A 15,029-nucleotide genomic window follows, 5' to 3' on the forward strand; every position below is an offset into this window, starting at 1 on the left:
CAGTTCAGTGGCATATCGTTCTCAATAACAAAAAGACATTTTAACACTGGAGACATCACCCAATGCCCTGACATGCCCCAGAAGTGTCTGCCCAGCCCAAGAAAGTTGCCGTTTCATTAACCAACTCCCAGTTTTTCTTTTTCCCTTTTTCACTCAATCAAGAAGGGCACTCAAGTCATTAATTTACGCTTCATTCTGTTTCAGGAGCTATCTTGACTCACCCAAACTTTTATTTCCATGCAGATCTGACTCCCTTCAAAGTAATTAAAGTATGTTAATCATGTTGCCTCCTCCCAGGCTTTTTGTACCCACGCAGATTTGGCTCACAATAGCCTAATCAATATATTGTCTCCACTTTTTCCCAACAAAGTGTGACAGCAGTTAACTTTAAATTAGCCATTGAGATTCAAACTTTTTATCTGGACCCAATCCAAAACTAGGACAACCAAACCCCACATACCTGGGTGATATTCTGCCCATAAAAGAAAGACCCAAGGGCGCTAGCAAATGGTTCCTCGGATCCCTGGTCTAAATCTCTGCTGGTCAGAGCTCTGGTTTCCTGCAGGGAACACCTGCTGCACTTTTGCAGGCTTTTTCTCCTTGCTTAGCTGACTCCTCTCTCTGTTCCTTGGACTTCAGCTGTGTTTGCCCCGGACCTCTCCAGACCTCAGGCCCAGGATTTTGGGTTGTATGTCCCTTTTCTAAAGCTTCTCACTTTCCCCCCTTCTGCCTTTTATAAGTGTGCCCTCTTGTTGGTGTTGGGGTGTGTGTGCGTGCATGGTTAGTTAAGGATTTAGTTATCAGGTACCCAGTGTAGGTTCTTTACATTTTTATTCTTTTTATCTTGTATACAATAAAGTTGTTTGTGTTTACAATCACTCTCACTCTCTTCATAATTTTATTTTGGGGTATCCCTGGTGAGATCCATCCTGGTATAAACAGAATTATAAGGTCCTGCATTATTCCTTTTTGGAACCCTTTTAAAGCTCATTTCCCTTTCTTTGGGTCCAGTTTGGGTAACAAATCTTAGACATCAAAATACCTTGAAGTCAAATGGCAGTGCACTCTTTTCTGGTATAGCTACACCCTCATAAATTGCAACTATTATAGTCTCTCCTTTTGGTTACTATTGAACTCTCTCTGCCAGAGACTGTCATTCTTGCTCCTCTCCCTCCTCTTTTGGGAGTGGGGTATAATACAGGAAGGAAAGAGCAAAATACACAAGCCAACATCTTTCAGTCTATGTATTTCCATTTAGCTAGTAATAATACCATACATTTTTATATATTTTCACAAACAAAAAAATTATCCAAAGCATTTATTTTTTTTTACCTAGTTCTCCATTGCCATGAAGAAACCACAATCTACAGAAAAGATGAATGACTTCATTCTTTCCCTGGGGCATAAATCTTGAGAACACTTGTTTTTGCATCAAGTGCTATACAGACTTTCATGCATGCAAACTGACCATCAGCTCATGGATAACTACATTGATGGTATTCTTCCCCTCATCCCACTTAAAGCTAGTTCTAAGGCCACGTGGTATATAAAAAGGGGCTGGCCCCAATGGACCATAAGGGATGAAACTTTTCGAATTCTACCTTCTTGCTCAAGCCCAGTACTTACCAAGGAGTAGACCCCTGTGGGTTGGTATGGAGATGCAAACTGGATGCCTGAATAGGGTAGTCAGCAATAATCACTCCATTCCCCTTTGTGAAGCAGAAGATGTGTTTTAATCCAACCTACTATATTTAAATATTGTACACAGGTACTCACCTAGTCCCATAATCAACAACGACCCAATCTTTAGAAGTTCCTGTGATAGCATCATGATGCTGAAAGAGTCCCAGATTTCTCCTAGCCTCTGTCAATAACTTGTAGTGCTCCACTGAAGGAAATACTTTCATTCTTTCATTTCTTTTGGACTGTGCCAAGGCCAAAGAGTAAAGAATTTCAGCAGCCCTGGAATAAAAAGGGATTTTTGTTACTAACAATATTTATATACCACTTTTCAGCAAAGTGCTCCCAAAGCAGTTCTTAAAATCTTAACTCTGATGTTATCACTACAGTTTTCTGCCCTCTCCCTTTTGATTCTTGTAGACCCACACACAAGACCGCATTCAGCAGTTTCTGGTTCTTAGAATTCTTGACAGAGGTCACTGTCAGAAATGCAAGCACACTGGTGGGGGGCACACAACTGTGATGTGCAAAATCTTCTTTCCAGCATACTTTTTGTCACAGAGGAAACAGCACTACCAAAAGTGTGGCACTAAACGCCAGCCCCATATAAACACACATTTCAAAGGGTGCATGAACATCACACACCATCAGCCATCAACACTAGTCAAAGACAAGGCTGCTTATACCCAAGGACTGAACTGCAGTGTGATGCTGCACAAAATGCTATGTCAAAGTGTTCAAATTGTAGAATGTCAATGTAAATATTGAAATTACTTAAAACAGGCAGAGAAGGCTAGATGTGCAAACACATAAAGAAAGATGCACAGGTATTACCAAGATGCCTGACAACCAGCTTCAGAAATCATTAGCATTATGACCAGTTGTTTCCCAAAGCAAAGCAATACTTTCTCCAATATAACACTCATTCAGCTAGCATCTGCATCACAGTCTATTTCCATGCCTTAACTCAAGTGCATTTGATGGGTTTTTGAGTGACAGAGCTTGAAAAGTTCAAAACCTGCATAAGCACTCTCATTGAACAGCTAATTTCAGCTCTATGCAAAACTATTACATAACAAGTCCCGCTGGAGGAAGACTTAAACTGAATCCTCGTAATCAGGCTTATGAACATTCACCAGTCTTCCCCAGCAACAAGTCATAGCGCACAGTAACAAAGCATTGCATTCTACCCCAAATCTTTAAAGCACTTTTCCAAAGTTACTCTAGACATCCTAAGGAGTTGCCGTCCAGGAGGACCAGTGAGAGCTTCCAAGTACATGTGGAGTTTTCCCCCTACAAGTTGTGTGGAAACTTCACTTTTGTGTACACAGCGTTTTGGGCTCTTAAGTGCTATCAGTATTGGGGCAGAACAATGATAGCAAAAAAATAAGGGGCTGGCTCCAACAGCAGAGCTCCACTTGTGGAATGGAACTTCCAGGCTCCATTTGGTCACTTTAGCACCCCACAAAGTGCTGCCTCCTGAGTTCAGGGGACCGACAGGAACGAAACTTGTGCAATGTGAGGGGTGTGCAGTGGGAACTGTGTAGGGAGAGGAGAAAAGACCCTCTCAGTCATGGAAATACACCATAAGATCCAACTATTATTTGCCCTGCTTTTAGTTTCAAATTATCTTTTTCACAATCAGGGTACACCCTGTACCGCCTGAGCACCCAGCAGGTCTCCTCCAGTGAGTTGTTTATTTGGATGGGTCTGAGTGAATCCAGGGTTTCTCCTGGCTGCTGCCCCCTCCTCCTGCTGCTGCTTCTGAACCATGACTTAGCACTATAGCAGAAGAGGCAGTTGCACAGCTGCATGGCACTGTCCTAGGCTCAACAAGAACCTTGCCAGGGAACACCAAGGTGATCCAATCAGGATCTCACCTCACGTGTAATCAAGGGAGTTCAAATAAGACAAGTCTGCCCGGTGACTGGGTATGTACAAAGTGTGCCTACTGTACAGTAGCATGTACTTGTGACTCCAGAACTGACTTTTAATACATGTTATTTAGTATTTTGCAGAATTCTCTTCTGTGAAACGGGGGAATTCTCCCTGAGCCCCCTTTCAAAAGAAGAGCTCACAATTCAGAAAATACTAGACAAGGATGGACTCAAAATATAATAGCCATTAATATGGGAAACAACAGTGATGGGAGACTTGCCTAGAACACATTAGAAATGACCACAGTGATATCCACCACCCTTCCCTTCAACACTTGCTAGACCCACAACAGAAGAGCAGCATGGAAAAAGTATCCCAGCTTCTTCAACCTGGGAGGCAGAAGAATTGTCATGAGGTGCCGTTTGCAGACTAAGTAAAAGCAGCAGTTGGATCCCATAAGGCCAGAAGCAGTGCTACTAAAAAAGGTATCTCCAACAGTCTCTCTCTGTGGCTTTAGAGAGCAGGCTGCCACAGCCCTGCACTGCTCTTTCTAGCTAATACCTCAAGCTTTGTGTAGTGCCTCAAAGTAATCTGATAAAGTCCCAAACTGAGCCTGAAGGAAATAATAAAACGATCAAAATTACTTGAACTGTGCACAGTCAGAACGTTTTCCCCCCTTAGAAGACAAATATTTATTCAGCAAAAGCTTATTGATTTCAGTACTGAAGCTCTGGGTTGGTCTTCTCTCAGTCCTTTCTCCTCTTCTCCATACTTACTTGAACTTCTTTCTTTCCCTTTGCTCTTTATTGCTTGTTAACTCCTGATAGAAATTGTGGGCTAGCGCCAAACTCAGAAATAAACTGGAAAATCATAAAACGTCCAGAATTTGATAGATGGGCACATGCTACCAAAACAACCCATTTTCTTGCATTCTGCTCTAGTGCTTAAGTAGCTCATTGCTTTTACCCAAATGTCTGAAATACCTCAAGTTTAAGGCATAAGTAGCACAAAGCTGTGGGTTCAGCTTAGTTATTTGTGATGTTAAGGGGGGGAAAGCAAGTCATTTCAACCAAAACATGTATCAAAATAAACAGCATATTATTAAAGTATATTATGGCTCTAATTCCATTATCTGGTTATATTAAAATCCAGAATTTGCTTCTTTTAGAAAATTGTAGTCTGCTGCCAAATTCTATCAAAAGAAGTTTGACATTAAGTATTTCAAAAGTGTTTGTTACATGTACATTATCACAACATCAGAGTACAATACTCAAGCTGACTCCACGTACCTTAAATATGACTCTAAAATCCTATCTAGCCGTTTGTAGAAAGGCCGTGACGTAAAATATCCACTCCAATAGTGGTTATCTCTGTCTGCATATGTGAAGAAATCACCACCCAAAACAGGAAACACCGAACTATCTTTCTTTTCATCCAAACCACCAGCTTTGCGTAGTGCCTCAAAGTAATCTGATAAAGTCCCAAACTGAGCCTGAAGGAAATAATACAATGACCAAAATTATTTGAACTGTGCATAGTCCCCCCTTAAAAGACAAATTTTTATTTGCAAAAGCGTATTGATTTCAGTACTAAAGCTCTGGGTTGGCCTTCTATCAGTCCTTTCTCCTCCATACTTACTTGACACTTCTTTTTTTCCCCTTTGCTCTTTATTGCTTGGTTAATGCCTGACAGAAATTGTGGGCTAAGGCCAAATTCAGAAATAAACTGGAAAACCATAAACCTTCAGAATTTGGTAGATGGGCATATGCTACCAAAACAACCCATTTTCTTTCATTCTGCTCTAGAGCTTATTCGCTCATCACTTTTAGCCAAATGTTTGAAATACCTCAAGTCTAAGGCATAAGTAGCACAGGATCCCCCCCCCCCCACATACACATATCTAATTTCAGAATTCATTTCATCGGTCAACCAAGGGCAGACACACAAACACATGAAGTTGCCTTATATTATATCAGATGATCGGCTCATATTTACTGTCTGTGAAGCAAAGCCACTGTAACATGAAGTCCATGACTTTCCTTGTTTGCAGACACACTTGCAGCGTGGTCCTGTGCCAAGTTATTCCAGTTTAAGCCCACTGATGTCAATGGTGTTAGACTGGAGTAACTTTGCATAGGACTGCACTGGCTGTCATTCTAGATCTCTTTCCACCACAGGCCACATATTTTTACCAACGTGTTTGTTTTTGTTTTTAAAAAAAACTGCTTGAAATTGAAAGCACTGAAATCAGAAAGAGGCAGGCTTAGCATGACCAAGTTTTTACAAAAATTAACAAAGTTACCTTAACATGCAACTCAGGATGAGAATTCATATAGTCAAAAAGCTTCTGATAATTCTGGTACTGTTGATCCCATTCTGAACTTTCAGTATAGCGGAAATCATCTCCTAATGGAACCAACAAAACTTTGGTACGAAAGAGCTTTGACTTTTTCCTGTATTGATCTAAAATCATCCAAGCCCTCCAGAAATAAAAGAAAAGAAAAAGATGGATAAACCAACATCTCAGAATAACCAACCTCATCTAGTATTGTACAGTTCTATTTTAGTAGACCTGCACTGGAACTTAAGCCTAAGCCGAAATTTGCCACAACAAGCACATTTCTAGTGCTTGCTTCGCTCATCCCTCTCTTCTTTCCCACCCATATTGTGATTAAGGATTCTTGGACTGAAATAAACTCTAGTGAATCTCCAAAATCCAAATCCAGGCACCTGGGTGAATCACACTGTTTACTTCCCATAAACTGGATGCCTGCAATTCATATGTCACAGGGAACCAGAACTTGTTTCAACCCAGGTGTTCTAAACCATGTTTGTGCAACCCAGAAGGTGGAGAAGCTAGTTTTGGGCAAGTCCCAGTGTGATAAATACAATCGACACTCAAAGAAGTTTTCACAGTACAACAGCATGACTATAGTTGCACTTTAATCAATATGAGCAACATCAGATATTGCAATATTAACGCAAGATGAACTGTTTGCTTTAAATTTATAAAATCCATGTAAAAAGAAAACAGAACATACAGAGCAGAAGAACTTTGCAACCACCTTAAGCGGTCCTCTAACATTTTAAGTCAGGAAGAAACTTTACACTAATTTCTCTATTCACCAACAGGTGAGGCTGTTCACAGTATAAATAGGTTATAGCAACACACATTGTTCTCACATACCTCAGAATCTACACACAACATTTATCTCGAGATTTTGCATAGTTGCAATTTTGGTAAATGTTGTCCATACAAGGCAAGCTGACCTATGCTTGTGACATACTCTACTCTATAATGAGGGCATGTATTTATTTGTTTATTAAAACATTTATATCCCATCTTTTCCAGTTGGTTCAAGGCAGTTTACAATAAGAGTAAAAACAGTACAAGCTAAAATCAAAGATAAAATAACAAGCCCCAAAGCATGTGGTGTATTTCTCAGTACAACTGCAAGGACCAGCTCTGCCTCAGAAATACTTTCAAGTGTGTTCATTTTTAAGATGAACAAACATTTTAGGACTGTTCTGTTCACTGGAAGGAGTTGGATCACTAAAATACAATCTCCCACAGACACCTACTAAAATACAAAATTCAGAAGAGGAAGAGGAAGAAGAGGAGGAGATTGGATTTATACCCCGCTGTTCACTACCCAAGTGAATCTCAGAATGGCTTACAATCTTCTTTCCCTTGCCCCCCCCACAACAGACACCCTGTGAGGTGGGCAGGGCTGAGAGAGCTCTCTCAAGAACTGCTCTTCCCAGAACAACTCTGAGAGAACGCCAGCAGTTGCATGTGGGGGAGCGGGTTCTTTTCTTATGTTCAAAGTAAGAAAAAAAGCAAGGACATGGTAGGCCCATTGTGGGGACAGAAAAGTGAAATTGTAACAAGTGATGAAGAGAGGGAAGAACTGCTCATGAGCTGAGGTCCATCAGTGGCTATTACCCACAAGGTATAGATAGGGGCTCTGGGGCAAGTGATGCCCTGTCTTCTTGGTGCTTGGGGGGGGGGGTCAACAGTGGGAGGGCTTCTAATGTCCTGGCCCCACTGGTGTACCTCCTGATGGCACTAGTATTTCTGGCCACTGTGCGATACAGAGTGTTGGACTGGATGGGCCTTTGGCCTGCTCCAACATTGGCGTCTCTTATGTTCTTATGCTCAATTCCTACTTTTCCTCAGTCTTCTCTTGCATGGGAAATGATGCTCAATATGGCAAAAACAGAACACATGATGAGGGAAGGGAGTTGCAGACTAGGATCGGCATAGGGGTAGTAATAAACACCTAGTTTCTTTAAATGAAACAAAGTCTTTGGGACCAGATGAACTGCATCCAAGGGTACTAAAAGAACTCGCAGATGTAATTTCTGAACCTCTGTCCATTATTTTTGAGAATTCTTGGAGAACAGGTGAGGTGCCAGAAGATTGAAGTCAGGCAAATGTTGTCCCCATCTTACTAAAAGAACTCACGGATGTAATTTCTGAGCCTCTGTCTATTATTTTTGAGAATTCTTGGAGAGCAGGCGAGGTGCCAGAAGATTGGAGTCAGGCAAATGTTGTCCTCATCTTACTAAAAGAACTCACAGATGTAATTTCTGAGCCTCTGTCTATTATTTTTGAGAATTCATAGAGAACGGGTGAGGTGCCAGAAGATTGGAGGAGGGCAAATGTTGTCTCCATCTTCAAGAAGGGTGAAAAAGAGGATCCGGGTAACTACTGACCCTCAGCTTGACATCTATATCTGGGAAAGTTTTAGAACAAATCATCAAACAGACAGTCCTTGAGCATTTAGAAAGGACAGCTGTGATCACTAAGAGCCAGCATAGGTTTCTCAAGAACAAGTCATGTCAGACTAACCTTATCTCTTTTTTGGAGAAAGTTACTACCTTACTGGATCAGGGGAATGCTGTAGACATAGTTTATATTGATTTCAGTAAGGCTTTTGATAAGGTTTCACATAATATTCTTGTTGACAAATTGGAAAAATGTGGTTTGGATCCTATGACTGTTAGGTGGATCTGTAACTGGTTGACAGATTGCACCCAAAGAGTGCTTGTGAATGGTTCCTCATCTTCTTGGAGAGGAGTAACAAGTGGAGTGCCTCAAAAATCTGTCCTGGGACCTGTTTTGTTCAACATCTTTATCAATGATTTGGATGAATGGATAGGGGGAATGCTTATTAAGTCTGCAGATGATACTAAACTGGGAGGGATAGCAAATACAGTAGAAGACAGAGTCGGGATACAGGATGATCTTGACAGGCTGGAAAGCTGGGGTAAAACAAATAAAATGAATTTCAATGGGGATAAATGTAAAGTTCTGCATTTAGGTAGGAAAAATCAAATGCATAATTATAGGATGGGGAGACTTGTCTTGGCAGTAGTACGTGCAAAAAGGATATAGGGGTCTTAGTAGACCATACACGGTACATGAGTCAGCTGTGTGCTGCAGTTGCTAAAAAGGCAAATGCAATTTTGGGCTGTATCAACAGAAGTATAGTGTCCAGATCACGCAAAGTTATGGTATCACTTTACTCTGGCTAGACCTCACCTAGAGTATTGTGTTCAGTTTCGGGTGCCACAATTTAAGAAAGATATAGACAAGCTGGAATGTGTCCAGAGCAGGGCAACAAAAATGGTGAGGGGTCTAGAGATCAAGTCCTATAAAGAAAGGTTAAAGGAGCTGGGTATGTTCAACCTGGAGAGGAGACGACTGAGAGGTGATATGATAACCATCTTCAAATACTTGAAGGGTTGTCATACAGAGGATGGTACAGAGTTATTTTCTGTTGCCCCAGAAGGTCGGACCAGAACCAATAGGTTGAAATTAAATCAGAAGAGTTTTCGGCTAAACATTAGGAAGAACTTCCTGACAGAGCGGTTCCTCAGTGGAACAGGCTTCCTTTGGAGGTGGTGGCCTCTCTTTTGGAGGTTTTCAAACAGAGGCTAGATGGCCATCTGACAGCAATGCTGATTGTGTAAACTCCGGCAGATCATGAGAGGGAGGGCAGGAAGGATTGCCTCAGTGCTTAGTTCTTGTGGCCCTTTCTTACACGACCAAGGAAATGCTGATCACCACTTTGGGGTCAGGAAGCAATTTTTCTCCAGGCCAGTTTGGCCAGGGATCCTGGAGGTTTTTTTGTCATCTTCTGGGCATGGAACAGCGGTCACTGGGGGTGTGGAGATGGAAGTATTTGTGAATTTCCTGCATTGTGCAGGGTGTTGGACTAAATGACCCTGGAGGTCCCTTCCAACGTTATGATTCTATGGGGAATCAAACCCAGTTCTCCCAAACTAGAGTCCACAGTAAATAGCTGAAGCTGACGAAATATTAAGCATATTTAACAAAAATGGATTTATATAGCCAGAATTGTTTAAACTTTTCATAAGTCAAAATTATGAATCCTCCCAAGACTTACATGTAAGTAGAAAAGAACTTCAGCTCTGTCACATACTGTTGTTTCTGGGGTTTGTGCATTATTTTCAAATTTATAAGAGCTATCAATTTTAAATAGAGATAGGCATACTCAATTTCAATACTCATTTAGAAAACAACTGAAGGGCAGTGGTTAACAGTGTATCACTGCTCAAAAGCAATAACAGCCATCTGGTTGTCCTCAAGCAGTATAAGTCAGAACCTTTCTTTCAGTAAGTGGTCCAAAGGCCTCAGGGACTTGAGAGGTCTCCAAGTGTGAGAGCTCCTGGAAACCACCTGCCAGGCTGTAATCAGCACTCCAGACTCTTGTGGCCGTTTTTTGGCCTAGGCAGTACAACCAGAAACCCCTTGAACAATGTTTCTATAAGTTTAAAGATTAAAAAATTGCCCCTTTAAGTGATGTAGGAAGGCAAAGGAGTCGATAAGTATCGTAAGAATACTAAGTTGTTTCTGCCATTATCAATTATTCCCATTGTTAACTAAAAGCTTCCAACAGAAAAGAGTAGGAGTCCAGTAGCAACTTAAAGACTAACAAAATTTGTGACAGATACTAGCTTTCATGTCACTGCTCACTCCTTCAGATATCTGAAGAATTAAGCAGTGACTCATGAAAGCTCATACCTGCCACAAATTTCGTTAGTCTTTAAGGTGCTACTGGACTCTTTTCTACTGGAACAGACAAACTAACATGGCTACCCATCTAAAAGCTTCCAAGTTATACATTCATGTATTTGGAGAGCCCATGTTTAGCTTTAGAATTACTACGATCATGTGCACTTACCTGTGTTGAATGTTTCCAGAATTAATGGCTTCAGGAGGAACTCTCCAGGGGCAATTGACTCTGCCACCAGGTAAGCGCTTAAAATCAAACTGGCAGCAAATTTTAGGATCTGGTCCACAAGTATGAGGAACATCATAGCTATAAAAAGGCATCATGTGGCAGAGAATATCTGTACTGGATCCTGAATCTAGAATTTTTAAAACATCAGAATAAAGATACAGAAATTGAATTTTACAGATTGACCTAAAAAACAGCCCATTTACTGGCAAGTCTGACTTTTAACCAGTTCATAGAGGCTGCATTCAGGTGTTCATTACAAGCATAAACATGTATGGTTTTCTGCGTCGGCACACTCCTTCCATTCTTCCATCATGTGCAGAACACAAATGAAAACTTCCTTGTCTGGGAATCCTTCAAGCACACTCCAGTGGCATCCAAATGCAAGGTAAATGGGCATTTCTTCCCCACAAAATAGGATTCTGTGGTTTTTGGCTGAAAGCTTGACAAACTCAAAGCTTGACAAACTCAAGCTTTGGAAAGTGAGAGAGAACAACTGGGGATGGAGAGCAGGACATTTGTGGAGTGCAGTCAGAATGCTGACCTATATCAGCAACTAGCTCCAGTTCTAGTATTTTTAAAAAACTTTTCATACTACCACCACAATTCAAGAGTTTGCATGTGCACAGTGTACAAGCCCCACTGTGGTTTTCCCAAGATTTGTTACAATAACATTATTTACGGCCCTGACCTGGATAACCCAGGCAAGCCTGATCTCGTCAGATCTTGGAAGCTAAGCAGGGTCGACTCTGGGATGGGAGACCTCCTTGAAATACCAGAGGCAGGAGGTGGGGGCAAGCTTTATTCAGCCACCTCTCAGAATATCCTCCAAGCCCCCAGTAGGGGTCAGTCACCAGAGGTCACCATGACTTCCCACATGCACCATGACTTCCACAGGCTTTTTTGGTGGCGGCTCCTACCTGGTGGAATGAGCTCCCAGGGGAGATCCGGGCCCTGCGGGATCTTATGCAGTTCCGCAGGGCCTGTAAGATGGAGCTCTTCCACCAGGCTTTTGAGTAGGAGCCGCCCCCCCCCACACTACACTACCACCGTTGTGGGTTGGATGAAGCTCTGAGGAAACATCTGAATATGGAAGAAACCCTAAGCCGTCAACTTGGAACTCGGACATACAATTCGTCATCCTCGGACTATGTTATCACTGAGCACTTTGTTTGTATAGGATTTTAAGATGTACTATGTTTTTAAATTTATTATGTATATTATGTTTTTATTATGGCAAGGCTCTGCCTTGCCTCTGTAAGCCGCCCTGATCCTATGGGGAGGGCGGGGTATAAATGTGAAAGATAAATAAATAAATAAATAAATAAATGCATACACAGTCAGTCACCAGAGGCCGCCATGACTTGCACACACACTCACATGCACGCACACATTAAAAAATACAAAAAAAGAGATTTACCAACCCCTACATAGAAACTGCCATCTTCAGCTTGCACATACCACACTTCCTGTTCATTTAGCAGCTATAACTGTCTGTCAAGTCCAGTCTCCTAGTATACATCACAAGCCTGTGCAAGAAGCTAACTAACTGCCAAGACCTCACCACCTCGAAAACCATTCACACTATGTCGCATCTCAAGAAGCTTCCATTACTTAATCAAATGTCATTTGCCAAGTATTTGTCCACACACTAATTAACCACATGTATTTCAATATCCCAGGGTTATTAACAAGACATTAAGTTGCACCTGAGTAAAATATACAACAAAGAACTCTGATTAAATATGTCAAGAAGCCCTGGATGGGCTAAATTCAAAAGAGAAGCAACTGAAATAGGATTGATAAATTGTTCAGAGCTGCACAGCACCACAGCTTTAAAAATACAAAAAAGAAAACTGAACCCATCCTCTTAACCTAACCACTTCTCTGTTCAGAAGCCAACCTCCTTTCCTAAAGGTTTCCAACGATGCTAACTCAAGAAAAAGCATTTTAAAAGTCATTCTCTACCTGACCTTTTCCACACTGAATCTTAGACTCCATAGTCAGAAATAAATTCAATGGTTGCAATCCTTTTTCTATTATTTGCCAAACCCTCAGCTTTCTATATAGGCTACACACAACTAATCCTTTGGTTTCCCTTCAAATCTTGTATTATAACATCTCTTTATTGTTATTAACTCTGTCCATTCCCTACAAAGGAAAAGTAACAAAATACCACTATAAGTTAGAGAAAACATCCAACAACAGAGAATTTCTTCTAAGTATATATTTCTGGAAGTTTTCTTAACTAGTGATCTTCAACCTTCCCAGACTGGGATGCACCTTAAATTCCCAGGGGGCAGCATAAAGACCCAGAGAACTGTAAGCACACAACAAGAAGTCACAGGACAGGGAGACAGGAACCAAGAAGTATGACACTATCAGCAGTCAAGGCCAGAATCATGTGCAAGAGACCAAAAGAGCTGGGCACAGGAAGCACAACCTCAGTACCAGGTGATGCACTGCAGTGGAGAGTTAACAGGTATCCTCTCTACCACTCAGCGTCCTCAGTTACCCGCCTGCTGTTCCCCTCTCAAAGGGAGGTAGAATGCATAGCACCCTTGCTCTCTACACATGCAGCCTAGCAGCAGGTCCTTCCAAGAAGCAACCAAAAATTCAGCTCTGTCCTGGGTTTTTCTGAATTGTTTTTGTTAGTGAGCTCCAGGTTTGTGTGTTTATTGCTGTCGTTTGCAGATTTTACACATAGTTGACATTTTATAATTTTAGGCTGCTGTTGCTGGTATTTTGTAGTTTCTACAGTTGTTTCTATTTTGTAATCTTATGTTTTAACTTTTGTAAGCCACCCTGAATTCTTTTCTAGAGCAGCAATATATAGAACAGCAACAGTACATGTGTGTGTATGTATGTATGTACATACGTAATGAAACACAATCATAGCATGCAGGAAAATACAAAAAAATTAAAACATCTAAAACAAGATATGATCATTTCTCCTCAAAGGCCTTCTAGAATAAAAAAGGGTTTCAGTTGACACTGAAACATCTGCAAAAGAAGGGCCATGCTCAGCTCCTGGAAGAGGAAGATCCACAACACAGGGGCATCTGCAAAGGAAATCTTCATGCAGGTCCCCACCAAATGCATCCATGGCAACAGGGGTTCCCACAGCAAAGCCCCCTCATATGATCTCAGAGTATACCTAGATATGTATGGGTCAAGTGAGTCCTTCAGCTACTGTAGACCCAAACCATTTTGGGCATTACAGATCCAAAGCAGCACTTTGTACTGGCACTGGAAACAAGTCAACATAAATGACAGGGAATAGGTGTCACAAGCTTGCTGTGGTAAGCCTCAGATAGTATTCTGGCTGCTACAGTCTGAATCAGTAAAAGCAGCCCCACAGACTGTATTGCAATAGTCCCATCTGGATATTACCAAGAAATGTTCAAAAGTGGCCAGGTCTGCCTCCCCCAGAGATGAGTGTGCAATTAGTGTAAAAACCTAAGAGGTAGAGGGAAAACCAATTCTTCGTCATCTCTGCCATCTGTTTGCATAGAAACAGAAGAGTCTAGAAGCAATCCCCCCCATCCCAGTTTGCTCTTTCAGGAGAAATACCACTTCACATATAACAGGTTGTACTACTAATCCGCAGCATTTCTGTTTGGGATGGATTTGGGATGGACAGAAGATTCTGATACAAGATCATGTGAAACACAAATTACATACCCCAATTTTGTCTCCAAAAAAATTCTAGTGTCTTCTGGGTTGCAAAATACTTTTTAATTGAATAATGGACTCTCTGTATAAGCATATTGGAAAATCCAGCACGTTTCAGAAGATAAGCCATGGTTGGTGAATGCCCAAACGGATCAATTGCCCAGCCAGATTTTGGTTTTACTCCTGATGAAAAGAATAAATGTGTTAAAAATAATACATTTCTACAGTACAACAGCATAAAGGTTACTTAATTAACCTCACATACCATAGATTCTTGTAGCTGTGGATGACATAGGGAGCAGCTTGTGCTGTTCACATCAACAGCAATATCTGAAGGATTTAGGCATTACTCCTTTAGTAAGTGTAATGAAAACAGTGGAAACGATCACATTTTAGTTAGTTAACTGCCTTGAAGGCCCTAATTGGGTGGAAAGGTGGGATGCAAATGCTTTAAGTACAAGCTTCAACAATAAAACCAAATTTCATGGATTAACACAAGGGACTTGCACCTTGCCTGTAAGAACC

At 41.3% G+C, this 15,029-nt stretch overlaps 1 protein-coding gene across 1 annotated transcript in view; it reads right to left on the reverse strand.

Moving 5' to 3' along the window:
- Positions 1-15,029, reverse strand: part of MAN2A1 (mannosidase, alpha, class 2A, member 1) — a 101,594-nt gene that overhangs the window by 50,822 nt on the left and 35,743 nt on the right. Inside the window, exons 6-10 of the mRNA XM_015423162.1 lie at positions 14,514-14,687; positions 10,773-10,959; positions 5,861-6,038; positions 4,848-5,050; positions 1,777-1,962 (exon numbers count right to left, since the gene is read on the reverse strand). Of these exons, the coding sequence (XP_015278648.1) occupies positions 1,777-1,962; positions 4,848-5,050; positions 5,861-6,038; positions 10,773-10,959; positions 14,514-14,687 (928 nt within the window). The remainder of the gene's footprint in view (positions 1-1,776; positions 1,963-4,847; positions 5,051-5,860; positions 6,039-10,772; positions 10,960-14,513; positions 14,688-15,029) is intronic.

The sequence above is a fragment of the Gekko japonicus genome, unplaced genomic scaffold (assembly GCF_001447785.1).
Source record: "Gekko japonicus isolate JY-2015 unplaced genomic scaffold, Gekko_japonicus_V1.1 scaffold621, whole genome shotgun sequence".
NCBI lineage: Eukaryota > Metazoa > Chordata > Lepidosauria > Squamata > Gekkonidae > Gekko > Gekko japonicus.